The sequence below is a fragment of the Salvelinus fontinalis genome, chromosome 2 (genome assembly GCF_029448725.1).
Source record: "Salvelinus fontinalis isolate EN_2023a chromosome 2, ASM2944872v1, whole genome shotgun sequence".
Lineage (NCBI taxonomy): Eukaryota > Metazoa > Chordata > Actinopteri > Salmoniformes > Salmonidae > Salvelinus > Salvelinus fontinalis.
In genome coordinates, this window is record NC_074666.1 from 11,358,722 (window position 1) to 11,386,452 (window position 27,731).

The 27,731-nt window shown below is 44.2% G+C and overlaps 3 protein-coding genes and 1 pseudogene across 11 annotated transcripts; 3 read left to right on the forward strand and 1 right to left on the reverse strand.

Moving 5' to 3' along the window:
• The first annotated feature begins 6,559 nt into the window (after positions 1 to 6,559).
• On the forward strand, positions 6,560 to 11,310 carry LOC129811909 (transmembrane protein 150C-like). The gene is made up of 9 exons (XM_055863656.1): positions 6,560 to 6,965; positions 7,747 to 7,786; positions 7,961 to 8,042; positions 8,139 to 8,192; positions 8,287 to 8,319; positions 8,408 to 8,475; positions 8,838 to 8,965; positions 9,755 to 9,932; positions 10,189 to 11,310. Exons 3-9 carry the CDS (start codon positions 7,969 to 7,971, stop codon positions 10,395 to 10,397), a joined length of 744 nt encoding a protein of 247 aa, XP_055719631.1. The 5' UTR covers positions 6,560 to 6,965; positions 7,747 to 7,786; positions 7,961 to 7,968; the 3' UTR covers positions 10,398 to 11,310.
• Positions 11,311 to 11,451: 141 nt separating this feature from the next.
• Positions 11,452 to 20,540, reverse strand: LOC129811902 (enolase-phosphatase E1-like; annotated as a pseudogene).
• LOC129811882 (heterogeneous nuclear ribonucleoprotein D-like) lies at positions 16,324 to 21,718 on the forward strand. Of its 4 annotated transcripts, none has more exons than XM_055863621.1 (8): positions 16,324 to 17,000; positions 17,751 to 17,919; positions 18,080 to 18,241; positions 18,480 to 18,611; positions 18,831 to 18,951; positions 19,185 to 19,346; positions 20,012 to 20,118; positions 20,392 to 21,718. In XM_055863621.1, exons 1-7 carry the CDS (start codon positions 16,912 to 16,914, stop codon positions 20,080 to 20,082), a joined length of 906 nt encoding a protein of 301 aa, XP_055719596.1. In that variant the 5' UTR covers positions 16,324 to 16,911; the 3' UTR covers positions 20,083 to 20,118; positions 20,392 to 21,718. The 4 variants fall into 4 exon arrangements, with proteins under 4 accessions (XP_055719596.1, XP_055719587.1, XP_055719606.1 ...); XM_055863612.1 differs by having other exon boundaries at positions 20,529 to 21,718; XM_055863631.1 differs by having other exon boundaries at positions 21,374 to 21,718.
• Positions 21,719 to 22,120: 402 nt separating this feature from the next.
• Positions 22,121 to 27,451, forward strand: hnrnpd (heterogeneous nuclear ribonucleoprotein D). 6 transcript variants are annotated; one of them, XR_008752950.1, is made up of 9 exons: positions 22,122 to 22,616; positions 23,361 to 23,529; positions 23,870 to 24,031; positions 24,265 to 24,396; positions 24,623 to 24,722; positions 24,885 to 25,037; positions 25,463 to 25,562; positions 25,914 to 26,015; positions 26,834 to 27,451. XR_008752950.1 is itself a non-coding variant. In XM_055863572.1 (8 exons), exons 1-7 carry the CDS (start codon positions 22,456 to 22,458, stop codon positions 25,531 to 25,533), a joined length of 945 nt encoding a protein of 314 aa, XP_055719547.1. In that variant the 5' UTR covers positions 22,121 to 22,455; the 3' UTR covers positions 25,534 to 25,562; positions 26,834 to 27,451. The 6 variants fall into 6 exon arrangements, 4 of the variants coding, with proteins under 4 accessions (XP_055719547.1, XP_055719556.1, XP_055719565.1 ...); XM_055863572.1 differs by lacking the exon at positions 25,914 to 26,015 and having other exon boundaries at positions 22,121 to 22,616; positions 25,466 to 25,562; XM_055863581.1 differs by lacking the exon at positions 25,914 to 26,015 and having other exon boundaries at positions 22,121 to 22,616; positions 24,885 to 25,025.
• The last annotated feature ends 280 nt before the right edge of the window (positions 27,452 to 27,731 follow it).

Consider the following 27,731-nt stretch of genomic DNA (forward strand, 5'->3'; position numbering starts at 1 on the left):
CTCAGGTCATTATGAGTACCTGGTCATGCCATATGGGTTGATGAATGCTACATCAGTCTTCCAATCATTTGTAGATGAGATCTTCAGGGACCTGCACGGGCAGGGTGTAGTGGTGTATATCGATGATATTTTGATATACTCCGCTACACGCGCCGAGCATGTGTCTCTGGTGCGCAGGATGCTTGGTCGCCTGTTGGAGCATGATCTATATGTCAAGGCTGAGAAATGCTTGTTCTTCCAACAATCCATCTCCTTCCTAGGGCATCAGATTTCCACTTCAGGAGTGGAAATGGAGAGCGACCGCATTACAGCCGTGCGTAATTGGCCGACTCCAACCACGGTAAAGAAGGTGCAGCGTTTTTTAGGGTTTGCCAATTACTACCGGAGATTTATCCGGGGTTTTGGTCAGGTTGCAGCTCCCATTACCTCACTGCTAAAGGGGGGACCGGTGCGCTTGCAGTGGTCGGCCGAGGCGAATAGGGCTTTTGGACAACTAAAGGCTCTGTTTACCTCGGCGCCTGTGTTGGCTCATCCGGATCCCTCTTTGCCATTCATAGTAGAGGTGGACGCATCCGAAGCTGGGATAGGAGCAGTGCTCTCTCAGCGTTCGGGTGTGCGACTGAAGCTTCGCCCCTGTGCTTTCTTTTCGAAGAAGCTCAGCCCGGCGGAGCGAAACTATGATGTGGGGGACCGAGAGCTATTAGCTGTCGTAAAAGCCTTGAAGGTGTGGAGGCATTGGCTTGAGGGGGCTAATCACCCTTTTCTCATCTGGACTGACCACCGCAATCTGGAGTACATCCGGCAGGCGAAGAGACTAAATCCTCGCCAGGCAAGGTGGGCCATGTTTTTCACTCGTTTTGTGTTTACGCTTACTTACAGACCAGGCTCCCAGAACGTCAAGGCAGACGCATTGTCTCGGCTGTATGACACAGAGGAGTGGCCCATGGATCCCACTCCCATACTCCCAGAGTCGTGTTTGGTGGCGCCAGTAGTGTGGGAGCTGGACGCGGACATTGAGCGGGCGTCACGTGCAGAGCCCTCTCCTCCTGAGTGTCCAGCTGGTCGTCTGTACGTTCCGTCTGCTGTCCGCGACCGATTGATTTATTGGGCTCACACATCACCCTCCTCTTGTCATCCTGGGATAGGTCGGACGATGCGCTGTCTTGATGGGAGGTACTGGTGGCCCACTTTAGCTAAGGACGTGAGGATTTATGTTTCCTCCTGTTCGGTGTGCGCCCAGTGCAAGGCTCCTAGACACCTGCCTAGAGGTAAGCTTCTACCTTTACCCATTTACATTTTACATTTAAGTCATTTAGCAGACGCTCTTATCCAGAGCGACTTACAAATTGGTGCATTCACCTTAAGACATCCAGTGGAACAGCCACTTTACAATAGTACATCTAAATCTTTTAGGGGGGGGGGGGGGGGCAGAAGGATTGCTTTATCCTATCCTAGGTATTCCTTGAAGAGGTGGGGTTTCAGGTGTCTCCGGAAGGTGGTGATTGACTCCGCTGTCCTGGCGTCATGAGGGAGTTTGTTCCACCATTGGGGTGCCAGAGCAGCGAACAGTTTTGACTGGGCTGAGCGGGAACTGTACTTCCTCAGTGGTAGGGAGGCGAGCAGGCCAGAGGTGGATGAACGCAGTGCCCTTGTTTGGGTGTAGGGCCTGATCAGAGCCTGAAGGTACTGAGGTGCCGTTCCCCTCACAGCTCCGTAGGCAAGCACCATGGTCTTGTAGCGGATGCGAGCTTCAACTGGAAGCCAGTGGAGAGAGCGGAGGAGCGGGGTGACGTGAGAGAACTTGGGAAGGTTGAACACCAGACGGGCTGCGGCGTTCTGGATGAGTTGTAGGGGTTTAATGGCACAGGCAGGGAGCCCAGCCAACAGCGAGTTGCAGTAATCCAGACGGGAGATGACAAGTGCCTGGATTAGGACCTGCGCCGCTTCCTGTGTGAGGCAGGGTCGTACTCTGCGGATGTTGTAGAGCATGAACCTACAGGAACGGGCCACCGCCTTGATGTTAGTTGAGAACGACAGGGTGTTGTCCAGGATCACGCCAAGGTTCTTAGCGCTCTGGGAGGAGGACACAATGGAGTTGTCAACCGTGATGGCGAGATCATGGAACGGGCAGTCCTTCCCCGGGAGGAAGAGCAGCTCCGTCTTGCCGAGGTTCAGCTTGAGGTGGTGATCCGTCATCCACACTGATATGTCTGCCAGACATGCAGAGATGCGATTCGCCACCTGGTCATCAGAAGGGGGAAAGGAGAAGATTAATTGTGTGTCGTCTGCATAGCAATGATAGGAGAGACCATGTGAGGTTATGACAGAGCCAAGTGACTTGGTGTATAGAGAGAATAGGAGAGGGCCTAGAACAGAGCCCTGGGGGACACCAGTGGTGAGAGCGCGTGGTGAGGAGACAGATTCTCGCCACGCCACCTGGTAGGAGCGACCTGTCAGGTAGGACGCAATCCAAGCGTGGGCCGCGCCGGAGATGCCCAGCTCGGAGAGGGTGGAGAGGAGCATCTGATGGTTCACAGTATCGAAGGCAGCCGATAGGTCTAGAAGGATGAGAGCAGAGGAGAGAGAGTTAGCTTTAGCAGTGCGGAGCGCCTCCGTGATACAGAGAAGAGCAGTCTCAGTTGAGTGACTAGTCTTGAAACCTGACTGATTTGGATCAAGAAGGTCATTCTGAGAGAGATAGCAGGAGAGCTGGCCAAGGACGGCACGTTCAAGAGTTTTGGAGAGAAAAGAAAGAAGGGATACTGGTCTGTAGTTGTTGACATCGGAGGGATCGAGTGTAGGTTTTTTCAGAAGGGGTGCAACTCTCGCTCTCTTGAAGACGGAAGGGACGTAGCCAGCGGTCAAGGATGAGTTGATGAGCGAGGTGAGGTAAGGGAGAAGGTCTCCGGAAATGGTCTGGAGAAGAGAGGAGGGGATAGGGTCAAGCGGGCAGGTTGTTGGGCGGCCGGCCATCACAAGACGCGAGATTTCATCTGGAGAGAGAGGGGAGAAAGAGGTCAGAGCACAGGGTAGGGCAGTGTGAGCAGAACCAGCGGTGGCGTTTGACTTAGCAAACGAGGATCGGATGTCGTCGACCTTCTTTTCGAAATGGTTGACGAAGTCGTCTGCAGAGAGGGAGGAGGGGGGGGGGAGGGGGAGGAGGATTCAGGAGGGAGGAGAAGGTGGCAAAGAGCTTCCTAGGGTTAGAGGCAGATGCTTGGAATTTAGAGTGGTAGAAAGTGGCTTTAGCAGCAGAGACAGAAGAGGAAAATGTAGAGAGGAGGGAGTGAAAGGATGCCAGGTCCGCAGGGAGGCGAGTTTTCCTCCATTTCCGCTCGGCTGCCCGGAGCCCTGTTACCCGTTCCTCAACGGCCGTGGTCGCACCTGTCAGTGGATTTTTTGACTGATCTTCCACCTTCACAGGGTTACACCACGATCCTGGTCGTTGTGGATCGGTTCTCTAAGTCCTGTCGTCTTCTCCCTTTGCCCGGTCTCCCTACGGCCTTACAAACTGCAGAGGCCCTGTTTACACATGTTTTCCGGCACTATGGGGTGCCTGAGGATATAGTGTCTGATCGGGGTCCCCAGTTCACGTCAAGGGTCTGGAAGGCGTTCATGGAACGTCTGGGGATCTCGGTTGTCTTACCTCAGGTTTTCACCCCGAGAGTAATGGGCAGGTGGAGAGAGTTAACCAGGATGTGGGCAGGTTTCTGCGGTCCTATTGCCAGGACCGGCCGGGGGAGTGGGCGAAGTTCGTGCCCTGGGCAGAGATGGCCCAGAACTCGCTACGTCACTCCTCCACTAACCTTACCCCTTTTCAATGTGTATTAGGGTATCAGCCGGTTCTGGCTCCTTGGCATCAGAGTCAGACCGAAGCTACTGCGGTGGACAATTGGTTTCGGCACACTGAGGAAACCTGGGAGGCAGCCCACGTCCACCTTCAGCGTGCCATAAGGCGCCAGAAAATTGGCGCAGACCGTCGCCGCAGTGAGGCCCCGGTGTTCGTACCAGGGGACAGGGTCTGGCTCTCGACCCGAAACCTGCCCCTCCGCCTGCTCTGCCGGAAGCTGTGTCCGCGGTTTGTGGGGCCGTTTAAAGTCCTGAGGAGAGTGAACGAGGTATGTTATAGGTTACAACTGCCCACTGATTACCGTATTAACCCCTCGTTCCATGTGTCTCTCCTCAGGCCGGTGGTGGCTGGCCCGCTCCAGGAGGCTGAAGTGCGTGAAGTTCCTCCGCCTCCTCTAGACATCGAGGGGGTCCCGGCGTACTCTGTTCGATCCATTTTGGATTCGAGACGTCGGGCGAGGGGCCTTCAGTACCTCGTGGACTGGGAGGGGTACGGGCCGGAGGAGAGATGCTGGGTTCCGGTGGAGGACGTTTTAGATCCTTCCATGTTAAAAGAATTCTACCGCCTCCATCCGGATCGCCCTGCACCTCGCCCTCCGGGTCGTCCCCGAGGCCGGTGTCGACGCGCGTCAGGGGGGGGGGTAATGTCACGACTTCTGCCGAAGTCGGTGCCTCTCCTTGTCCGGGCGGTGTTCGGCGGTCGACTTCACCGGCCTTCTAGCCATCATCGATCCATTTTTCATTTTCCATTGGTTTTGTCTTGTCTTCCCACACACCTGTTGTCAATCCCATTCATTACCTGTTGTGTATTTAACCCTCTGTTTCCCCTCATGTGTTTGTCAGAGATTGTTTTATGTCAAGTGTTTATTCTTGGTGTATAGGTGCGCGACGGGTCCTCGTACCCATGTTTATTTGATGTATGTATATTCTCGTGTTTGGAGCATGTCTTGTGGACATTTATTAAAAGTCTCCATTTACACTTCATTTAACTCTCCTGCGCCTGACTTCCCTGCCACCTATACACACGACATTGACACCACTGGAATTGTGACACAGTGAAAGTGAAATAATCTGTCTGTAAACAATTGTTGGAAAACTTACTTGTGTCATGCACAAAGTAGATGTCCTAACCGACTTGCCAAAACTATAGTTTGTTCACAAGAAATTTGTGGAGTGGTTGAAAAACGAGTTTTAATGACTCTAACCTAACTTCCGACTTCAACTATATGTACGTATGTGTATAGTTCTCTCACGTCACCCTGCTCCTCCGCTCTCTCCACTGGCTTCCAGTTGAAGCTCGCATCCGCTACAAGACCATGGTGCTTGCCTACGGAGCTGTGAGGGGAACGGCACCTCAGTACCTTCAGGCTCTGATCAGGCCCTACACCCAAACAAGGGCACTGCGTTCATCCACCTCTGGCCTGCTCGCCTCCCTACCACTGAGGAAGTACAGTTCCCGCTCAGCCCAGTCAAAACTGTTCACTGCTCTGGCACCCCAATGGTGGAACAAACTCCCTCACGACGCCAGGACAGCGGAGTCAATCACCACCTTCCGGAGACACCTGAAACCCCACCTCTTTAAGGAATACCTAGGATAGGATAAAGTAATCCTTCTGACCCCCCCCCCCCCCCCTTAAAAGATTTAGATGCACTATTGTAAAGTGGCTGTTCCACTGGATGTCATAAGGTGAATGCACCAATTTGTAAGTCGCTCTGGATAAGAGCGTCTGCTAAATGACTTAAATGTAATGTAAATGTATAATCATCATTATTATAGCTAAGACAAATTATCTAATAGATATACTTCATGTGTGTGTTAGTTGACTTTGTGCCATTCATTAGAGAGGGCTTTTTCAATAATAAACTGTTGGATATGAAAGTTCTGTGTTTATGTTTATTGCCTGGAAAATAAGCAGATTTTCATCCCAAGTCCTGTGAGGGTGGAGGTACATTTTCTTTTTCAGTTGAATCACAGAAGATCCATTATGTTTTTCTTCTATGAACAACATGCCAACATAACATGATGCTATTTTAGTAGCATTATTTTATTAGCATAATTGAATAAACCAGAAATCCACATACAGTGCATTCGGAAAGTATTCAGACCCTGAATGAAGCATGGTGGTGGGAAGCATGGTGGTGGGAGCATCATGCTGTGGGGATATTTTTCAGTGCCAGGGACTGGGAGACTAGTCAGGATCGAGGGAAAGATGAATGGAGCAAAGTACAGAGAGATCCTTGATTAAAACCTGCACGCCTTCCAACAGGACAACGACCCTAAGCACACAGCCAAGACAACGCAGGAGTGGCTTCGGGAAAAGTCTATGAATATCCTTGAGTGGACCAGCCAGAGCCCGGACTTGAACCCAATCTAACATCTCTGGAGAGACCTGAAAATAGCTGTGCACTCCCCATACGACATGACATAGCTTGAGAGGATCTGCAGAGAAGAATGGGAGAAACTCCCCAAATACAGGTGTGCCAAGCTTGTAGTGTCATACCCAAGAAGACTCAAGGCTGTAATCGCTGCCAACGGTGCTTCAACAAAGTACTGAGTAAAGGGTCTGAATACTTATGTAAATGTGATATTTGCAAAAGTGTCTAAAAAACTGTTTTTGCTTTGTCACTATGGGATATTGTGTGTAGTATGATGCGGGGAGAAAAAACAATTTAAATAAGGCTGTAAAGTAACAACATTTGGAAAAAGTGAAGGGGTCTGAATACTTTCTGAATGCACCCTACCTCTTAGACAACTGTGAAGTGTCCACAGCAGAGCAGCTACAGGTGGCCTACTATCATGTCACATAGGTTATAGTGTAGGATAGGACAGTTTACATGCTGGAAACGAGGCTTACTGCTATTGCTCTTTCCTACGGGAGAAGGCTCTTTCCTCGCTCGCCTAAATATTCAGTGCTGCAAAGAGAAGGTTCGCCCATGACCACAGTGCATGTTCGCGACTGCACACTCCATTTCACTATCTCCGGATTTAGTGCTCTCAGGCACATGTTAATATGACCATTTGTGACTACGACTGATAACAAAACTGCGTCTTTCAGTCAATTATGAAATTAGAAGAAGACGGAATCTAAATTCAACAGGCGCTGGCTGGCAACGAGGTATTTCATTTTTCTGTCTGACGATTGATCAGAGACTGATAGAGTGAGGGTATTGGGACTGGGGAAGCCAGTTAGGGAAGGGGAGGAATCCTCCATTTTATAGGTTGTGGGGAACAATACAGTAAAACACTGTTTGGGAAAGTTAGCTGTTATCAGTGACCTACATGTCAATCTGTCGCTGTTGTGAAATTATCATGGTAGAAATGACATAACGTATTGACAGGGTAGGTGTTAAATACCCAACCGGCCCGCGATAGAATGTAAAATGTAAAATGTAGGCCTACATGCTAGCTACATCGTTTGTATTCAAGGCTATGCACTAGGCAAACACATTCACCATCTATCTATGCAGTCATCACAAATATATACATTTTCTTGGCTCAATCTGATGCACGTGCAAATTGACTGAGTCAGTGAGTGATTGCTGTTGTTGTACTGAGTGGTTGTAATAAATATTGGCAATTTGCATTCCCCAGCTTTGTAGACACGGGAGCTGTCCAGTAGCAGTGGTTCTGAAATCAACGGCTGCAGTACATTGGCCCAACGGGCTTTTCGACACTATCCAGTGCTGAAATTATTCTGGCTCTAGATACATACACCTTTATGTTTACATGTCAGTTAATTCAAGGCTTTTATAAGTGCAATTATTTACGACAGCCTTACGTTAACTGATTGTTGTAACAGCTAGCAGGATACTAGCCATTCAATGTTAGGTTAATCCGGAAGAGGCAGTCTCAAATTGTAAAAACAGGTAACATAATATTGTGTTTTTCTTCTGTAGATTAACCCCCGGACCTAACTTTGGCTTGGTCTTATCATTCGTAAGTGTGGCCTTGGAACAGAACAGCATTCCTGTACTTCTATTTTGAGTTACAGTAATTCCCTCAAACATCTCAGGACAGGCTTTACATGTTCTGCCTCAGGTGGTTCTAAAACAGTTCTACCTCCTTCCATTTCCTGAGAATGGAGATGTTTAAAATGGTATTTGTTTACAGGAGACACCATGAGGAAGTGCAGTCCCTGGGCGTTTCTCCCTATCATGTACTCTCTCTTCACAGCCGCTGGACTCTGGGTTGTGTAAGTGTCTTATTTTTCCTGATCTTTTCAGTTATCTCACGCACTATTCGGCTTTACAGCTGTGTGTGACTTTAACTTAAATTACTTTGGTTACAGGTATTTTATAGCTGTTGAAGATGAGAAGATAACACCCCTGAGTTCAGAATACAAGTAAGGTGGAATATAAATGAAGAAAGTAGAAATATGTTATTCCAGTTATTATGACCATGCACTATTTCTAAACATTAGATGCAATTTTTCACAGGCGATCTGGAACTAAATCCCCTCCATATATAAGGTACACAGCCTATGAGTACCAACCTAATTGGTTAGAGATCTTTACCTAGGATTCGTGCTTCCTGTCAATACAATTGTCTCTCTCTCAGCATTGCAGGCAATGCTCCCCCGGCCAGCTGTGTTTTTAGCCAGGTCATGAACCTGGCTGCCTTCGTAGGTAAGCCTGATGCATGTTCTCCTATCTTCTATCATATAAAGTTTACATGTACATGAAAACACAGTCAACATTGGACATTGTACCATAATATATGCAGGATATGAGATGGAGGATAGAGACAAGAATAGAAACAACAGGATGCATATTATAAAATGGGAAAGTACCGTGTATTGATTTGGATGGATTTACAGTCAGCAGTTCCAGCGGCAGAACATGTAATGCTCATTACAAACAGTCATTGATGAGGTTAGTATTGAGCAGAAACAAAAGCCTGCACACCCTGTGGGTCCCCAGTACCAGGAATGAAATGGTTAGAGAGACTACCAGACCAGAGAGATCCCTTATGGGTCTTCTCCTTTCAGGGTTCATCATTGGTGTCCTCAGATACCTGCAGCTGAAGCCCCGGGTCCATAAACCCTGGCTCAATATTGGCAGTCTGGTGGCCCTGTCCCTGGCCTGCTTCGGCATGACCTTGGTGGGAAACTTCCAGGTAGGAGTCACTGGCTCTGTCCAGAAAATAAACCTTCAGCCCCTAGACACTTCCACTAGTCCCTAACTTCCCCCTTCCCAAACTTGGTTCTTGGGACCCAAAGGGGTGCACGTTTAGTTTTTTGCCCTAGCACTACACAGCTGATTCAATCAATCAACTAATCACCAAGCTTTGATTATTTTAATCAACTGTGTAGTACTAGGGCAAAAACCTAAACATGCCCCAGGACCAAGTTTGGGAAACGCTACCTTAACCGCTAGACCAGGGCTCTCCAACCCTGTTCCCGGAGAGCTACCCCCCTGTAGGTTTCCTCTCCAACCCTGTTCCCGGAGAGCTACCCCCCTGTAGGTTTTCACTCCAACCCTGTTCCCGGAGAGCTACCCCCTGTAGGTTTTCGCTCCAACCCTGTTCCCGGAGAGCTACCACCCTGTAGGTTTTCGCTCCAACCCCAGTTGTAACTAACCTGATTCAGCTTTTCAACCAGCTAATTATTAGAATTGGGTGCGCTAAATTTGGGTTGGCACGAAGGAGGTAGGCTCTCCAGGAACAGGGTTGGAAAGCCCTGCCCCAGACTGTCCCTGGCGTACTTCGTAGGAGTCACTAGTCTTACACAACCCTTAGCCCCTACATCCAGACCCAAAACATTTGAGAACCACTGACAAAATCTACGAAAACCTCAACTTGGTTTGCAGCGATAATCAGATTTTTGTCAGAGTGTAGCAGGGTCACAGTAATGGAATGAAACACAAGAGCCATGTCTGTCGTCTGTCTGTAATGTGTCTGGTCCAGCTGTCAAATGACGAGGAGCTCCACAACATTGGGACGTCCATGACGTTTGGCCTGGGGACGTTGTTCTGCTGGGTGCAATCTGTCATCACCCTGAAGGTCAACCTGAAGAACGAGGGCCGGAGGGCGGGCATCCCACGCTTCCTACTGTCAGGGGCTGTCACCGCCTGCATGCTGCTCTGTATCCTTCCTCTGGCTTGCACCAGGGACTCACTCTGTCACTTAGCAGACGCTTTTAAACAAAGAGACTTACGGTACAGTGAGGGCATTACTATGGGTATGTTGGCTGGATACAGCTGTAGTGGTGGAAACCTTTCTTTCACTTATTCAGCCATGTTAAATCAGTGTTTACCATGAAAGAGGAAGCTAGGAAGTACGCATTTTGAAAGTACATTTTGTAAAGTGTTTGTTTGACCCTTAACCCCCCCCCCGTTCAGACTTTGCTTTGATGGCGCAACGTCTTCACATGCACGCAGCACGGGCGCAATGGGCGCTGGTCATGTTCTTCCTGGGCTTCCTTGCCACCTTTGCCATCGAGTTCAGACACTACCACTTCGAGATTGTCTGCACCGACGACCGCGATCCGCCTCTTAGCCTGTCAGAAACCTTCTCCGAGGTGTCAGAGTACCAGTCGGACCAGCTATAGGGCGGCTCCAGAGGACAGAACCAGCTATAGAGCTTTGGTGTACTACAAAACAGTTAGGTTGCCTGTCGTTGTCAGTTGGGGGTAATTTACAAATGAACATGATATTTGTAAGGGTCAAGGGCTCCAGTTTGTCTCTTGTTAGTTACTGAAGAAGAGTTAGTCAAACACTACTGCATGTCTGCCTGTTTGAACACAATAAGCTGTGAACGACTGTCTTTCTAGTACTACTGTACCTTGAGGTGATCTTTCAAAAGCAACAAACTCTTTCCATGAGCACAAAGAAGGCATCATTACCTTCGTCATCTCATCAACAGTAAAAGGGATGTTCACTAAAAGTTGCTAAATGGTTTAATTGAAGATGGATGTGCATGAAGATGGCTGTTTATTATGTAGCTGAGTTGTAGAAGGATAGATAACTCATATCTCAGATTGATAGTGACACTACCCCACTGACCTTCCTTTCAAATGAATGCAGCCAAATCCCTAATAGAATGTGTGATGGGAGTCATCACCACTCCCATTTTGACTCTTCTCATTCTACCGACATAGAGGTGTTCTGCTGCGTTCTCTATTTCCTGTCCGTCTTGTCTACCTCCCTCTATTTTCAACCTGAATTAAGACAGACAACAGTTTGTGATGAAGCCGATCTCAGCTTCTCTGTGAAGATGAGTAGTACAGTAGTATTATCATCCAGGTACAATGATGCCATTTTGAACCATATCGCTGTTGCACCCATTAACCACAAGTCACGGGAACCCTTTTCAGTGTTCCCTCTATTTCACATTTCTTAGTACAACACTAGGCTTTATCATTACCATTCAAGCATAACTGACAAATGCATCTTAGTGTTGTACTGCTGTTTGTTAGAACATTACAATTATATTTTACAATAAAACTTGCCTTTGCATTCTGATTGATGGACTTGTTGAGTATAGCCCAATCCTGTACATGTTTCAAAGTGACTCACTGTACAAAAAAAACACTGTGAAGTAATGTAGCACTCAACTTCCAAGAGCCTATTTAACCATATTTCAGTTAAAGAAATACAAAGTGATTAACTTAAATAGTTTTTATTTAAAATGCTTAAAAAAAAAAGAAGAAACCCTGTCATGTCCCTTAAACGTGCAGTCTGCAAACTGGTACGGCTCTTAGTGCTTGTTCCCCACCACCCACCCTGTGCGTAGCCTGGATACCCGACAGTTCCTGTGTTCAACAACGCTACACTGGCCAGAGCAGAAAGACTGGCACCCAGGCTCCCCTCTTAGTGTACTTCCAAAGTCCTTTGATCTATCCCATTCCCCTCCCACAAACAGTTCTCATGTGTGGCCCGGTTCCAGTTCGGTTAGTAGCTCATTCCCTTAGCCTCTGAAAGGACTAGATAGGTGAAAGCAATAAGACAATGGCTCCACCTGGCTCTCCAATAGGTTTAGAGGAGAGTCCATCACGTCGCTTTTACCGTTCCAGTCCTTTCATTAGACCTAAGGGCAGCAGGTGCTAGGGGAAGCAGGAACTTGATAGAACAGGGCCAGTGAGTGAGTGTGTTCTCCCACTCTGTGGTTGTGTTCTGTTTCTCTACTCTTCTCCCTGAAGTGTGCATTCGTTACTCCCCCTCAGATTTAAAAACAATGCAAAGGTGTAAGATTTATGGTGAAAACTCCCATGTGAAGACCAATCAGTTTTTCTATATCCACAAGGGGGAGTCAATGAGCATACACTTTGGGGAGGTGAAGGGGAAAATCGGACAGCAGCATCTCTACCCCCTCCCCCTACCCTCTTCTCCCTCCCCCTCTTCTCCAGTGTTAAGCGCTGCCTGTCACTTCCAGTTGGCTGAAGGTTGTGATGAGGTTATAGTGAGACCTTTCTTCCTCTGTCAACTCCATGTTCCCTGGCCGTACCACTACAGCCACGTTCACACCAGCATCCTCCGCTGCCTTGGCCTCTGCAGGGAGGAACAAAACACACTACTGTAAATAGCCTCCTCTCAGTCATCCATGTTCCCTGAGCTACAATAGGATCCCACAACAGCAGGCTTACTCAAGTCCCAGTCATGGTGTAACAACAGAGGCCCTAACCCTTGGTTTTAAGTTAACATTCTACACATCAAAGGAAAGCAGAACATGTGACATGGAGGCCTCATGGTGGTTGTGGTCCCAGCCCCTGAGGTAACTGTGTGACTCTCTATGCGTTAGCGCACCGCTACACTAACATGATGGCATCTGCATTCCCTCAGGGGGAGGCCCTCGCTGCAGTGCAGTGCACCACTAATACAGTACTGATTTAACTCTGATACAACAGCCTTTCCAAATGCTATTCTGGATTAGTGCAGGGCTAGCTACATGGCTTTGGATATAAACATCTGGTCAATGTATTATTTATCTTCCTTCATGTTAACCAGTAGGTTATTGAGAACATGTGTGTACATAAAACAGTTCATAATATACTCAAATAAATAAAAGTTCAAATATGCCTATGGCTTAATGCTGGCTGGGTTGTTGTAGTTCAGGACAAGCCCTTTGACTAGCTAGTGGAAAAATCCACTGTTGAATTCAGGGTAACAGCTAAGGCTGGCAAGGCTTCGGAGGGTGATCCTGCTAAATAGAAAGGCTCTGGCTCAGTCTGATTTATGTAAATGACATTGTGTTAAACTAATCCGCCTGCTACAACACTTACCTCGTGTGACATCTGTCAGGAACATGATTTCTTCAGGCGGGCAGCCCATTCTCTCTGCAATCCTCACATAGCTTTTACTTTCTACTTTTGTGCCCATGTTGGTGTCGAAGTGGCCATCAAATAGCTGAAAGGATAGAGAAAATCTGAATTTAGCTGGGAGTGTATTACAATGTAGATTAGTGTGTGTGTGTTCTAAACAGGTGTATAAAAGAGAAGACTTCCTTACATCTAGTACGTCTCCCTCTACAGAGTATCCAAACAGTAGTTTCTGAGCCTCCACACTGCCAGAGGAGTAGATATAGACCTTCAGGCCCTGCCGTCTCCACCTCCTGATGGACGGTACCACGTCCTGGTACACCCTGGTTCACACACACACACACACACCTTAGTAATCCTGTCTTTTCATCGGGATGAGTCATCGGGTTTGAAGGTGACATTTGGAAGAAATGCAACAGTACAATAGGACTTGATCCTCCCATAGGCGGTTTAGAAGCCATCACCTTGAGCACAATAACATAGGGCTTCACAGCCTGTAGGCCTACATTCATGCAGGGAAGAATCTAATCTTGCAATCTGTGCACACATATCTCTGACTTATGTTAACCATGAAGTGAGGTCTATGGGAGATTTGCACTAAGATCGATTAAGGATTCATCCCTCCTACAATAGTACCCTTAGACAGTAGTAACCTTAAGTCATTTTCAGCAGACGCTCTTAGGTTAAGTGCCTTGCTCAAGGGCACAGACAGATTTTTCACCTAGTTGGCTCAGGGCTTCGAACCACCGACCTTTAAGTTACAGGCCCAACGCTCTTAACCGCTAGGCTACCTGCCGCCAGTAACCTCCTACATCCCTCACACAGCCCCATCCGTCCAATAGAAGGAACAGTCCCAGCTACTTACTCGCCTTTGATTCTCCCGGCAGCGTAGGCCGCCCTCCACATGTGTCCCTGCAGCTGTTTCAGAGCCGTGGACTTCCTGTCCGAAGCCATCTGCCACAGCACGTTGTCCACCACCTCCCTGATGGCTTTCTCCTCGTCCGTGTGCCCAGACTGGTCCAGGGAGTGCTGCGCACACGCTCGGTGCAGACGCAGGTCCTCTTCAACCTAACATGATGACCGTCACAGGACATGGTCAATCAGGTCATGTTCATTAGGAAGCAGGGTTCGATTACACATTGACAACGCTTGGGGTTGTCCAACATAGATATATTAACTGACATTTACGGGGCTTGTTTGGTGCATTGATATTTCAAGGCTGGCCTCTGCCCTCCATAAACCACCCCCATCAAGGATGGAGACAGGCAGCTCCTGGCAGACAGGAAACTGTTCATTCCAGTCAATTACATATGGAAATCACCATGCTATAATGAGAACTGATTATTGTTCGGCCTTCTACAATTCAGTAAGCTCATTGGAGAAAAGATCTCATAGCTCAATTCACAGACTTCCTGGCTTCATATCTTATTGAGGAACCTAATAATGTTAACTAATTTACTGTAATCGGTTTGTCTATGAATGTAGATAGTGTGCCATGAACTATGTCAGTGTCCATCAACCCCCTGGTTCTGGTCCCTTAGATGACCGATCTAGTCAGCTTTCAAGTGCAAGTTTTGATTTTAGGCAAGTTGTCCTCAAAAGGAGTTAAACCACCTTAGTTTGCCAGTCCCTGGTGAAAAGAAAGCAGCATCCAGTGAATATGAGTGCAGCTCTAAAAGCTTGTCTCCTGCACTCACATCATCCCATATGACTTCTATGGTCGGTAGCTAATCAAATACACCCATTATCTGTGACCTACATATATATTTGTGCTAAACCCAAACCCACTGGATTACAGCAAACAATGAAAACACAGGAAATCTAAAATCCATGTAGGCCTAGCTCTTCAGAAGAAAATAAAAACATTGTTTAAATATTTTCCACTGTAAATCCATGCAGTTAAAACAGATGGCAATAATAGTTAGCTACACGAGATGAGGTTGCTATGGCTGTTGACACCAAACTCTGAACAGCAGAGTCGTTTAATGTACTAATCTGTACTAATCATACCACAAAAGCAATCATTAACTGGTTCAACAAATCAAAATGTACAGGTTTTCAACCTAAATTAATGCATGGGAGTTGCATATTCTGTCTGAGATTGTGTGCCGTCAGTCACTGCTGACTGGTCATCATTGTCCACAGTTTGCAGCAAACCAGTTACCTGTTTCTTAAGGAGATGCACGTCTTGTTTGCATTCATCTTCTTCCCAGTGCGCCGACAGATACTCCTCGAGATGATCTTTGATGTATGGGAATAAAATGTCCTATAGTAGAGAAATAGCACCGTTAGCATGTAGCTAACTAGCAGTCAAACCATCAGTCTACCACAAAAGCCATGCATTTGTCTCGGTTTGTTGTCCTAGCTACCTTTACAAACGTTATTGGTGTCGTAGTTCCTTCAATATCCAGCAAAAGTGCGGTAGTGTTTTCAGGGATTGAAACACTGGCCATTTTCCTGTCTGAAGCCGTCTACTGTAGTTAGTAGCTAACTGTTAGCTTAGCTATCTAACGCTACCCAGGCTGGAGAAACGCGAGCAAACCCTAACAGGGGACTACCAATTCCTTTCCAAATATATATTTCTTAGGTTACTTTTCAATTAGCTATTGTTGGGTAGAGCAGACTCGTCAGCACACATAAAGCAGCCAGACCCATTGAACGTGCTCAAGAAGAGCGTGCATAAGAGCAAAGAAAGTCTTCTGTTTCCAGGAAGGCGTGATAATGACGACCACGAGGGTAAAGCACCATGGAATGCTACACATAAAATATTAAATGACAAAACCAAACATTTAGCTAGGTTAGGAAAAATAAAAAAAGGACACTGTGTGCTGAAATATCATAACATTGCTAATTTCGCTACAATAGTTGTATTTACTGGTGGGTGGGGCACAGGCATGGGCCATGCGCAGTCGAATGAGTCATTCCACATATTCTAGAATGTGTGAAGCGTTGTATAACCATATCAAGAGATTCTCTGCTCTGTCGTAGCTAATTATAAGGCCAGTGTTTGGGCACAACATGTGTACAGTGCTTTCGATATCTTTGGCTGGTACTGTATGAGTATGACAGGTGTGGCATGGCTAGCTAGTTAGTGGTGCGCGCTAGTAATACGTTATAAAAATAAAAAAACTTCGTTAGTAGCGTTTAAATCGGTGACGTCACTCACTCTTGAGACCTTGAAGTAGTTTCCCTTGCGGCTTTGGTGGAGCCATAGGCAACGATGCTTCGAGTGCCATTGTCTGAAAAGTAAACCTAGATGGCGACAGAGCCACATGCGTTTGAGCAGATATCATACTCTCCTGGGTAAATATTACAGTATCTAACAGAAGTGTTTGCAGAGATGTTTGAAACCTCTGTTCAGTCTCTTTGGTGTTTGTTGATAATAATGGAAATCATATGCAGTATTTTGTTTTGAGGCAACAAAAAGGTAATTTACTGTGTTGCTTTTAATTTTCGAACAAGAATGAAGAAAGTAAAATCAGAGATTTTAGAATAAAATGCCATTGGTAAAAAAAATATTAAACCCAGGAAGTTGTTTTGTAATGATGATAATCTGTGATCAGCTTTAACATTACCAATCAGCAATTTACGTCAAAAGTGCTTGTAGGAAAGACAACAGCGCCCAGTGGGGGGCACTGAGCCGCCGCAACCAAACCACATCATCTGCGTCACTCCCCGCCACCCAGTCCACCCTTGATGTCAGCCATTTTACATAGCAATCGCGACTGAATTCGTCCCAAAAAGTATTTAGCAATCAGGCCTAACATTAAATACACATTTCTATTTAACAACCGGGTAACATTCGAAAATGGAGACCGAAGGCCAGGTTGACTTCAGTACAGACGAGTTTCCAGAGGGCTCCAAGATAAATGCAAGCAAAAACCTGCAGGATGACGGGTAAGCGGCTTGACGTTAGCCTAGCTAGCTACTTTCAGCAAGAGTAGCTAGCTAGTAGGTGTAGCTAACCAGCTAGTGTTATTTCTACCAGCTGGAGACAACTTACATCATCTTTGATTCAAACGTAGCGTGTTATTGGAGTGGGAACACGCTAATGTGTATTAGGTTACTAGCCAATGTTAGCCAGTCCCTGTTGTGATCATGCATGGCTAGCTAACGTTAGCAAACTAACTGGCGTCATGTCATTCAGGCCAAGTTCCCTAAGTGGGCAAACGGGGTTGGCTATGTGCTGTGAAACATGTTGTCACCGCGTTATTTGTAGCTAACTAGTTTATAAATCAGATTGATGTCGTGTTTGTTATTGGCGCTCTTTTTTTCTCTTGCACTACGTTAACGTTATTGATGGTTTTTCGAATTCTGACAGATAGAACAATAGCTACACATGTCCTGTACATGTCCTCGGTGGCCACCCAAGCTAGAATCAGGTGTGTAGTAGCTAGTTAGATACAGTTCACTGATCTAGCTGTTGCCATTTATAGCTAACCGTTCTAGACAGTTTGAATCGTTAGGCCTAATCAGCTTGCTGGTGACAACAGCTTGACCTAAAGTAAATGAGTCATTTATATAACTAGGCAAGTCAGTTAAGAACAAAGTCATAGCTAGTGACTCAGGTTGTTAGGGATGTATAATAAGGATGTAGTTATGACTGTTTGATAGACTGCATTTGTCTCCTTGATTCTCCATTCACAGCAAGATGTTCATTGGAGGGCTCAGTTGGGACACCAGCAAAACAGACCTCACGGATTACCTGTCGAAGTTTGGAGAGGTTCTGGACTGCACCATCAAAACAGACCTGATGACTGGCCGGTCCCGAGGCTTCGGCTTTGTTCTCTTCAGAGACTCAGAGAGTGTAGACCGGGTAAGCACTAGAACAGACTCACTGAGCAGAGAACAGGACAGGCTGTCTCTTCTTGTCTTGCGCTCTTAATTCTGAACAAAATAGTTTCAAGACATACATAGTTGGCATCCACTCGATCTCACACACACCCTGTTTCACTGACACATTATTCTGTATGCAGGTGTTGGAGCTGAAGGAGCACAAGCTGGACGGGAAGCTAATCGATCCAAAGAGGGCCAAAGCCATGAAGGGGAAGGAACCGCCCAAGAAGGTGTTTGTCGGAGGCCTCAGCCCAGACACCCCAGAAGAGGAAATCAGGGATTACTTTGGCGCTTTTGGAGATGTAAGAGAGTGACAGAATGAGTGCACTGTCAACGTATTCGTATGTTTTATTCTACGTTTTTAGATATGGTAAACCCACACTTTTAGGAAGCTGTAAGTCCACTGAGCGAGTGTGGCAATGGAGCTAGAGCTGATGCTATTGTATAATTTACCGCCTTCACATGGTACAAAGACTGAGAGATATGCAGAATTGTATGATTACTGTCTTCATTAGCCACTGAGAGAAACTTTGTTTCCAGATTGACAGCATCGAGCTTCCCATGGACACCAAAACCAACGAGCGACGTGGGTTTTGCTTCGTGACCTACTGTGAGGAGACTCCTGTTCAAAAGCTGTTGGAGTGCAGATACCACCAAGTTGGGAGTGGAAAGGTAGCTGGATTCCGCTTATTCACAATGACCATTTGAACGTTGTTACACATCTTGCGCTGATAGGCAAAGCTATTATTTCTATGCTATTGAACCAACTTAGTTTAGACAGCCATTTTGAAGAATGTTGGTAGTCAAATAACATGTGACTGTAGGTACTTGAAGAAAGTGTCATCACTGTTTTCCACAAGTGTCTTGGTTAATGGGCTGATTTCTCTGCAGTGTGAAATCAAAGTGGCCCAGCCCAAAGAAGTGTATAGACAGCAGCAACAACACAGAGGAGAGAGGGGAGGCTACGAAGGAGGGAGAGGAGGTGGAGGATACAGGGGCCGGGGACGAGGAGGTACATCTACCCTATGACACTGAAGAATGCAAATCTTTTTTTCCCTCTATCATTATTTATTCTTCCAATAAGAAATTTCTTGTGTGGCATTTGACACATGCAACAATAACAGTACTGACACCTGAAAAAAAACATGCATTACAGTACATTGAAAAGAAAATCAAGACATACAATTGTCTTTGAAACTACAATATAGGCTTGTCACACTGAACCTCTCCATTGTCTCTGTGCAGGTCAGAGTAACTACAACCAAGGTTACAACGGCTACTACAGCCAGAACTATGGTAGCTACGGCAATGGATACAACCAGGGCTACAATGGCTACGCAGGCTATGACTACTCTGGCTACAACTATAATAGTTATGGTTATGGACAGGGATACGACGACTACAATGGTAAGCTACACTATTGATGCCAACTATCGAAACAAGCAGTGCCTTTCAGCCCCCAACAACAACTCATGTACTTCTAGCTAAGACAACAGGTGGAAAAAAGTATCCTTGTATGTAATCAATAGCTCTGGAAAAAAATAAAACAGATGTCTGTAATGCTGCCTGCCTTGGGTCTCTTTGCTCTGGTGCATGTTTGTGAGGGGTCCTCCATATCCAGGCAATGCACTTTTATTTTACGGGGAACACTTGCAACATTAATAATCATTCAGCCCATGTAAAGTTCTAAGATTACATTTGTATTGCACACACTTCTGAGAGTACTTGTAGTTCAATTCCTGGGTATATAAAGTAAAACACAGCTGAGCTGTATAGAGTTTTTGGTACATATGTCTTGACACATGATTGCATATCAATACTGATACAATAACATTCAATTTGAAAGTCCAAGCAAAAATAACACAACTGGGTAAACAAACACTGCAGACTACATCCTACTGATATGTGATTACTGCTGCCATTTACCCCCCAAAATTAAAGTGAATTTAAAAACTCCCATGTCAACTAAACTCCATTGATAAAACCTTGATAGGATTTCGTTTTGTTACGTTTTTGTTTAGTTAGCCTGTGACACTCATCTTCCTGACCTCTAACCCTTGACCTTCCCATAGGCCAGCAGAGCAGCTATGGGAAGGTCTCTCGAGAGGTCACAACCCACCAGAACAACTACCAGCCTTACTGAGCTGATCTGATCCAACAGGACCTGCTTAGAATTCTGGTAAGACCACACTCCCACCTAAGGCTTGACATTTAAACTTCAAAATTTAAAGATCAATAGACACTAAATAATTACTCTAAAACCTATCATGAGAGAAAGCAAGTGGTTACTATTACGATGCACACCCCCATTTTGACAAAACTAAAAAGTAATGTCTATAGATCTTTAATTGCAAAAATGCTTGTGCAGCGTTTTATTTTTATTAAGCTCTCCAGAAAAAAACGTAAGCTTTTTTTCTGTAGATTCTCCTTTTTTTCCCTTGCTTTTTAACAGGTGTTCATAAGGAAATAACATAAAGAGACTTGATAGCATTGTTAACAGGTAAAGTACTGCTAAGGGTACAGAGTAAGGACCTATCCTTAGTTTTCCTTTTCCTAACTCTGATGTTGTACCTTGTTTGTACCTGCCAGCGGGGACTTCATTGCAGGCCGTGTGTCGCCTGATCACGACAATCTCTGGGCGACGCACATAGCGGGCAGAGAGCACGGCATGCACAAGAAAACGCTGTCCTGTGGTATGGTCTCTTCACACTTCCTGTAACCAGCGATAAACAAAAAGAAACATAAGAGAAAGGAAATTAATCTCTTTTCAGTTTTTAAAGTGTTTGCTATAACGATTTGTCTGAAATTGATTTTTTACAGGATATTAATATGAAAGTGTAAAAATGTACTTTGACTTGTATTTGTGTATTCTCTTAATTTTAGTGGTCTTTTCAGTTCTGGACCTTCAGTGTTTTTTCTATAATTAACCCCTTTCTTAAATTGCTAAAACTCATAATGATTTCTTTTTCTTTATAGCCCTTAGAGAACTTCACTTGATAAACACTCAAACTTTTTTTTTTTTTTTTTAACTTAGGTGTTAAAGATCATATGTAAACCAGCTTTATGATGCCATAAAAAGCTGCCAACTCAAAATATATTATGAGCTATTTGTGTATCTGGCTTTAAATGTCCATCAAATTTGTTATCTTTTAGTTAGGGTCACATTTGGGCTGGCTCCTTAATGGTGAAATTTACCCACCAATTCATTGGAGCTGAAGCTTTTGCTGGCCGGTGAGCTGTTACAGGACTGGTTACAGAACCTTGGTGAAGCTGAGTTCTACACGTGATCTTTAAAACGGAATGGAGAAAAATAAACTAATAGTTTAAGTTGACGACACAAGCAGAAGTTAAACTGTGAAAAGTGCAAGGTTCACTGTGCCCTGCAGAGCTCCAAAGTTGGTAACATCTGTGTTGTGTTGTGTCCTTGTTTGCAGACGGGCTGGCTGGAGAATGACCCTGTACCCAGATGGAAGCGTTGGGGGCTGAATCCTGTCCTGTCCTCAGATCAGCTCATGTTTTAAACACCAGGCCCTTATTCCGTTGTCCTCTCCCTGAGTTGAAGCTGGCATGCAGCGTGTCTGACTTTGTAAATAGCGAGATTGCTGCTTTTTGGTTCCAGTCCCCCCCTTCCCTTTATCTTGTAGGTCTAGGGTTCATTTCATCGTGATTTAATGTGTTCTTATTACCTTGATTTTCAATTTGTCCTGCCTTTCTTTTAAACTTGGATTTTCTGCCGTTTTGTTTGATAAAGGGATTATTAAAGAGGGTACAAAACTCAAGAGCTTGACTTTGTAGTACTTGATATTCTGTTTTGCATTTCATTACACCGAACAATAGCTTCCGCGTCATTCATTGACTTGAACATTTAGGCCTGTAGGTACAACTTCAGCCTAGGTGCAGTAATCGTTACACAACTTGATTCACACAACACTAAGAGTTTGTTTATCGTGACATGAGAATAAACCCTGCCATATTTTATAGATCTGTTTAGAGATATTATTGCGTATGGAACCTGTCAAATTCAGTCAGTGCGAAAAAGATCAACCTGTTGTCATACAAACCAGACGGTTATATAACATACTGCAGTGCAATACGTTTCAAAGCATAGCAAAAGTTGTTCTATTTGAGAATTGCTTTTAATAGTCTAGAAATACACCTCCCTGAAGCTAGTCCCACCGTTTTATACATGACGCCATTATGTTTACGTAGGTGGCTAGCAAAATAGCAAGCTGCCAACAGCTGGTATCTTGCAAACATATACTAGATAAAGTAGTACAGTTGGTAATTGTCAGCAAAAGCAGAGTGAGTGGTTATCTGTTGTGACTATTTGTTTTATGCCTAGAGTCTAGTCTTTAGCAACCTACTAACCTGGGGCAAAATAGAACGAGTCCCATTTCGAACACAAACAAGACAGGCGAGAGACAGTCAGCAGCTGTAGTACGCTCGCGTTAGCACGCAACCTCGACAGCAGCTGATTAGCTAGCTACCTTTAGCAATTTGTGCAACATAAAAAAAAATGTCGGACCTTGAAACCAGCGAAGATCCAACTGTGGTGAAAATGGAGGAGGACGGAGAGGCTAGCACCGAAGAGCAGACGCCAACTGTTGCAGAGGGCGGCCAGGCAGGAGAATCCGAGGGATCAAAGATTGATGCCAGCAAAAACGAAGAGGATGAGGGGTGAGTGAGACTGCTAACTAACTAGCCTAACGTTAGATAACTGTCGTTCCCTATATGGCTAGCTAGTTAGCTCAGTTTTGAAGAAGGGACAAGTAGCTAATTGTTATAATTTTGACATTTCCTCGAATCGTTGGCAAACTTAAATGAGAAATAACTTGAGTTGAATGCCAATACCTAAATATTACAGAATGCTGATGATGGAGGGATGGATGATCCCTTCAGGGCAGGTCAGTCAGGTCAGCAGCATCACTGTCTCCCTGTTGTGGCTGTCATCCTTCAGTTCTCAGGCGACCAGAACCTTCCATTTTGCTTACATAGACAGACGGTGCTTGCGGGATTTAGAGTTGTGTATGTGAGAAATGGATGTAGAAATATGATACTGCTAGGCAGATACTGGGGTGGCCTAGGGATGCTGTCTCTAGGTACGTTTTAGTGACGACCTGGGAGATGTTAGTTAAATCATCGACTACAAACATACAGCTTGTAAAAGCTACTGCATTATCAGATGATGTATTTGCTAATTGTCATAATCATAGCTATAATGATAACGTTGACCCTAAACCAGGACTTTGGCTATGTTCCCTCTCTAAAGGCTTTAACACTTTCTTTCCTTTCCTTCTTTCCTACTGATGGGTGAAAGGAAAGCATATGAGAAAAGGAAATTATTAGAGAGAATTGGAACACAGCTGCAGTCTGAGAATTTGTATGCAGAATGGAAATATCCGTATCTGTCTCAAAATGCAGGAAAATGTTTGTTGGTGGTCTGAGCTGGGACACAACAAAGAAGGATTTGAAGGATTACTTCTCCAAGTTTGGGGAGGTGGTAGACTGCACCCTGAAGCTTGACCCCATGACAGGCCGGTCCCGAGGGTTCGGCTTTGTTCTGTTTAAAGCAGCTAACAGCGTTGATAAGGTATTCCTGATTGTGTTCAATGGTATTGATCATGCTGGATGATTGTGATAGATTATTTTATATCTATCTCTCTTATATAGTGTGAATATGGTATTACATTTACATTTTAGTCAAATAGCAGAAGCTGTTATCCAGAGCGATTTACAGGAGCAATTAGGATTAAGTGCTCAAGGGCACATCAACAGATTTTTCACCTAGTATGCTCGCGGATTCGAACTAGCAATGTTCTGGTTACTGTCCCAGCGCTCTTAACCTCTATAGCATGGCAGCAATGGGATGGGAATCATCCTATCAGTTTCTTTATTATAATGATGTTTTATCTCTGGCTTGGCTCTGGTAGGTGGTTTTACAGAAGGACCACAAGCTGAATGGGAAGGTGATCGACCCTAAGAAGGCCAAGGCCATGAAGAACAAGGAGCCCATCAGAAAGGTCTTTGTAGGAGGTCTTTCTCCAGACACTCCAGAGGAGAAGATCAGAGAATATTTCGGTGCCTTTGGAGAGGTAGGCTACTACAGTAGACTTACATTTTTTAAAAATGTTTAATATTACGTTGTCAGATGTTCTGTAGAGTTTTCTAGCCTGGGTGCCATTTTGAATGATCGGATCAGATCAAACTAGTTAGCGGAACGAGCTGATATTGAGTGTTCGTTTCCTCACGAGTTGACAAGCCTTCTAAACATTGAAACCTTGCTGAATAAGAAGTTATTATATTCCTGTGTTGTCTGTGTGAACAGGTGGAGTCCATTGAGCTCCCCATGGAAACCAAAACCAACAAGAGACGAGGCTTCTGCTTCATCACCTTCAAAGAGGAGGAGAGAGTGAAGAAGATCATGGAGAAAAAGTACCATAATATAGGATTAAGCAAGGTACAGAACATCATGGCTTACCCTGCTAATACTACCCACAGAATATGTTTGGTAGCTCAAAACAAGTTTTACATTGCCTTCAATGCATGTTTTTCGATGGCATTTCCTTGCCAGGTCCAGTTGGTGATCTATTAGTATTATTAATGAGAATACACTGCAGTGTAATGTCAGTCAGAGTTTGACGCTTTAAAGCATGGTTATTGAAATGTTTCATTCCTGTCTTCAGTGTGAGATTAAGGTGGCCATGTCCAAGGAGCAGTACCAGCAGCAGCACTGGGGGGGAGGAGGCAGGGGGGGATACCCCTCCAGGCCTCCCGGCAGACAGGGTAAGTTGGCTGGATAGAATAGGTCGTTTCCTGCACCAATACTTTGCATATATTTAGTAGTACTGTATTACATTTGAGTAATGATATGTATGATGTTGTTTGTTAAATCATATGTTTTTGGTCAATTCAATAATACCAAATGGACAATTTGTTGTATTTCAGGACCCAATCAGAATTGGAACCAGGGATATGGCAACTACTGGAACCAAGGTTACGGCAACAACTACGGCAATTATGGCTACAACAACCAAGGCTACGGTGGCTATGATTACTCTGGTTACAACAACTATTACGGCGGATATGGTGACTACAGCAGTATGTAATCTTTTTGGTGAAGACACACTAAGAAAACAATGTACTTATTAAGTATGTAAATAATGTGTATGTATGGATAATTTGACAATGGACTTTTTTTCTCTTTAATCTTATTGATTAACTGTATGGGTTATATTTGAGTGAAATTCCATCATGCTGTACATGCTGTAAATAAATATAAAAAAATGACATTAAAACCAACAATATTGTTAAAAACGCATTACTTTTATTCATTGTTTTCCGTTTCCTAAATTACTAAATATTCAACACAACAAAGGAAATATGTCATGAAAATCACAGATTTTGAATATGTACTACTATCTTATCTAAGAGCTTGAATATGTACTACTATCTTATCTAAGAGCTAGAACTATCATTTACTCATATAATTATGTTTTTTTCTGTGTGTGTTTGTGTCCAATCAGCAGACCAGCAGGGTGGTTATGGGAAGTCCCCCAGGCGAGGTGGTCACCAAAACAATTACAAGCCGTATTGATGTAACATAAGTTCCACACACGCAGACAGGTATGTTTTATAAATCAGCTACAACAAACCTAGAAAAAGTGCAATGTATCTACCTCTGTATAATAATAATAATAAACCCTCATAATGTTTTTCTCTTTATAATTTTTCACAGCACCTGAAAAGTGCTTTACAGTAGTCTTAACATAGAGGCTACAGTCTTTTTTTGGTGAATTATTTCTGCTGCCTCTTATGAGCCATTTTGTAACTGTAAAGTTAACAGGTATAGTACTACTATTACTACAGTAAAATGGATACCAAGAGTTAAGGATTTACAAGGGAAAAGAGAGTGAAAGAGAGAAAATAATAATGTTGTCTCCTAACTCTGACATATACCTTGTTTGTACCTGCCAGCGGAGCTTCCTTGCAGGCCATGAGCTGACCTCCCCGGTACTCTCTGGCCCGCTCAATGCGGACCGGGTACGAGAGGCGTACGCTCTCGAATGCTGCCATTTGGTATGGTCTTCCAACATCCTGTCTCAGCATTGTAAATAAAAACTAAGTGGGACATGTCCGGCTTTGTCCACTTTTTTAATTTTCATTTGTTTAATTTCTGTAATGTGTTTTTTTGTAATGTAAAACTTAAATACAAATTATGTAATTTTAATGCCATTTTTTACAGGCCCTTACTCCCCCGTCAAGTAATGGTAAATTACAACATGATACTGAGAAAATAACTATTTACTTTTCAAAGGACACGGCTTTCTCTGGACTTTCCAGTGTCTTTTTCATTCCTAATCATACCTGTAATTCTTGCTTTTCTTTATTTAGCTCTTGTAGCAGTAATAGCCAGTAGTCCATGAGCTAAAACCTGGTTTGTACTTGGATGCTACTGCGTTGGAGAAGTGCGTTATTTTTGTACTTGTATTGTTTGCTTGTGTTACTGACAGCGGTGGGAAAACTTCTCCTTTAAACGTTAATTTTCCTCTAACAAAATTCTCTTTTTAACCTTTTGAGAAAGTATCAAAGTATCTACGTTTCCTGGAAATTTGCATGTAATGATTTCTTTAATGTGTATCTTTTTGACCAATTGAAGGCTTTACTCATTGGTTTTGTATTTGGGCTTTGAACTCTTTAATTTGTCACACTTCAGGATTTCTAGCTTATGGACTAACTTGTTTTTAATTCTTAATTGTAAGACATATTTTTATCTATTGTATTGTGTTTTCTTAATGGAAATGGTAAAGACGGGATTCCTTTGACATTTAGTTGTAGCCCTACTAGTGTGCAGTAACCTTCATCATTAACAGTTTGACTTGTTTTGTCTTTTCCAGGATGGAAGATTGAAGGATATCTTGTGAAGGAGCGTTGGCAGACGAAGTGACAGGTTTCAGTCAAGAGTTTCCTTTATTATGGACGGCTTGAGACAGGACACAGTCAGAGTATTCAGTTGATCTACGCACATTGAATTTATGTTCAGTGTTGTATTTCGTTGTTTCTTCTTGCAAAGCTTTTAAAAGTTTCCTATTCGTCTTGTATTGAGTTACACTGTGTGAAAGGAATATATGCAGAATTATATTTAAGAGTTGATTATTCACTTACGCTCAGTGTTATCCCTTTTGTTAAATGTGTATAATATTCTATGTAAATTGCTTTTTGTTAAGGCATAAATTACCTTTATTGAAACCCAAATAGGATTAGGATACTTAATTGTTCCCGAAGTGGAAATTTGTCTTCGATAAATAAAATTGGATTGGTCAGGGCCAGAAAATAAATGATTTATATTGCGGTCAAAAGCAAATGCAAATGGGCCCTTAAATAAATCTATATCCTTTATCGTAGTTATCACAAGTAAACATTTTGTTAATATATATTTGACATGGTACACAGAAATATAGAACATTCAGAAATCATCAAAACATTTAAATAAAAAAACGTATCTGAAATTGAAATGGATTGTTTTTTTACAGTGTGAACTGTTTGTTACATTAAGCTTTACCCGTGGACAGTATTATATTGCTAGTGGAGTGTAACTGTATACTGCAATGAAGTGAACTATTGTGGCCACCATTTCTAAAGCAGCAATCACCAGTTGAAACAATAACAAAGCGACTCCCCGCCCCTGTTTCGGTTAAAAGTTGAGGGATGGGGTTGGAGAAATGTAACTACTCAAATTCATAGACAGTGCGATTGATGAAAGGACTGACTTTCCATGATATAGCATTTGTAGTT

Excerpts from the sequence above, each read along its gene's own strand:
- LOC129811909 (XM_055863656.1), top strand. The coding sequence starts at position 7,969 with ATGAGGAAGTGCAGTCCCTGGGCGTTTCTCCCTATCATGTACTCTCTC. Across the intron at positions 8,043-8,138 it reads GCCGCTGGACTCTGGGTTGT|GTATTTTATAGCTGTTGAAG; the intron begins GTAAGTGTCTTA and ends CTTTGGTTACAG. Across the intron at positions 8,193-8,286 it reads CCCCTGAGTTCAGAATACAA|GCGATCTGGAACTAAATCCC; the intron begins GTAAGGTGGAAT and ends AATTTTTCACAG.
- hnrnpd (XM_055863554.1), top strand. The coding sequence starts at position 22,456 with ATGTCGGACCTTGAAACCAGCGAAGATCCAACTGTGGTGAAAATGGAG. Across the intron at positions 24,032-24,264 it reads ATTTCGGTGCCTTTGGAGAG|GTGGAGTCCATTGAGCTCCC; the intron begins GTAGGCTACTAC and ends CTGTGTGAACAG. Across the intron at positions 25,038-25,462 it reads CGGATATGGTGACTACAGCA|CAGACCAGCAGGGTGGTTAT; the intron begins GTATGTAATCTT and ends GTGTCCAATCAG.
- LOC129811882 (XM_055863621.1), top strand. The coding sequence starts at position 16,912 with ATGGAGACCGAAGGCCAGGTTGACTTCAGTACAGACGAGTTTCCAGAG. Across the intron at positions 18,612-18,830 it reads ACCAAGTTGGGAGTGGAAAG|TGTGAAATCAAAGTGGCCCA; the intron begins GTAGCTGGATTC and ends ATTTCTCTGCAG. Across the intron at positions 19,347-20,011 it reads GGGATACGACGACTACAATG|GCCAGCAGAGCAGCTATGGG; the intron begins GTAAGCTACACT and ends ACCTTCCCATAG.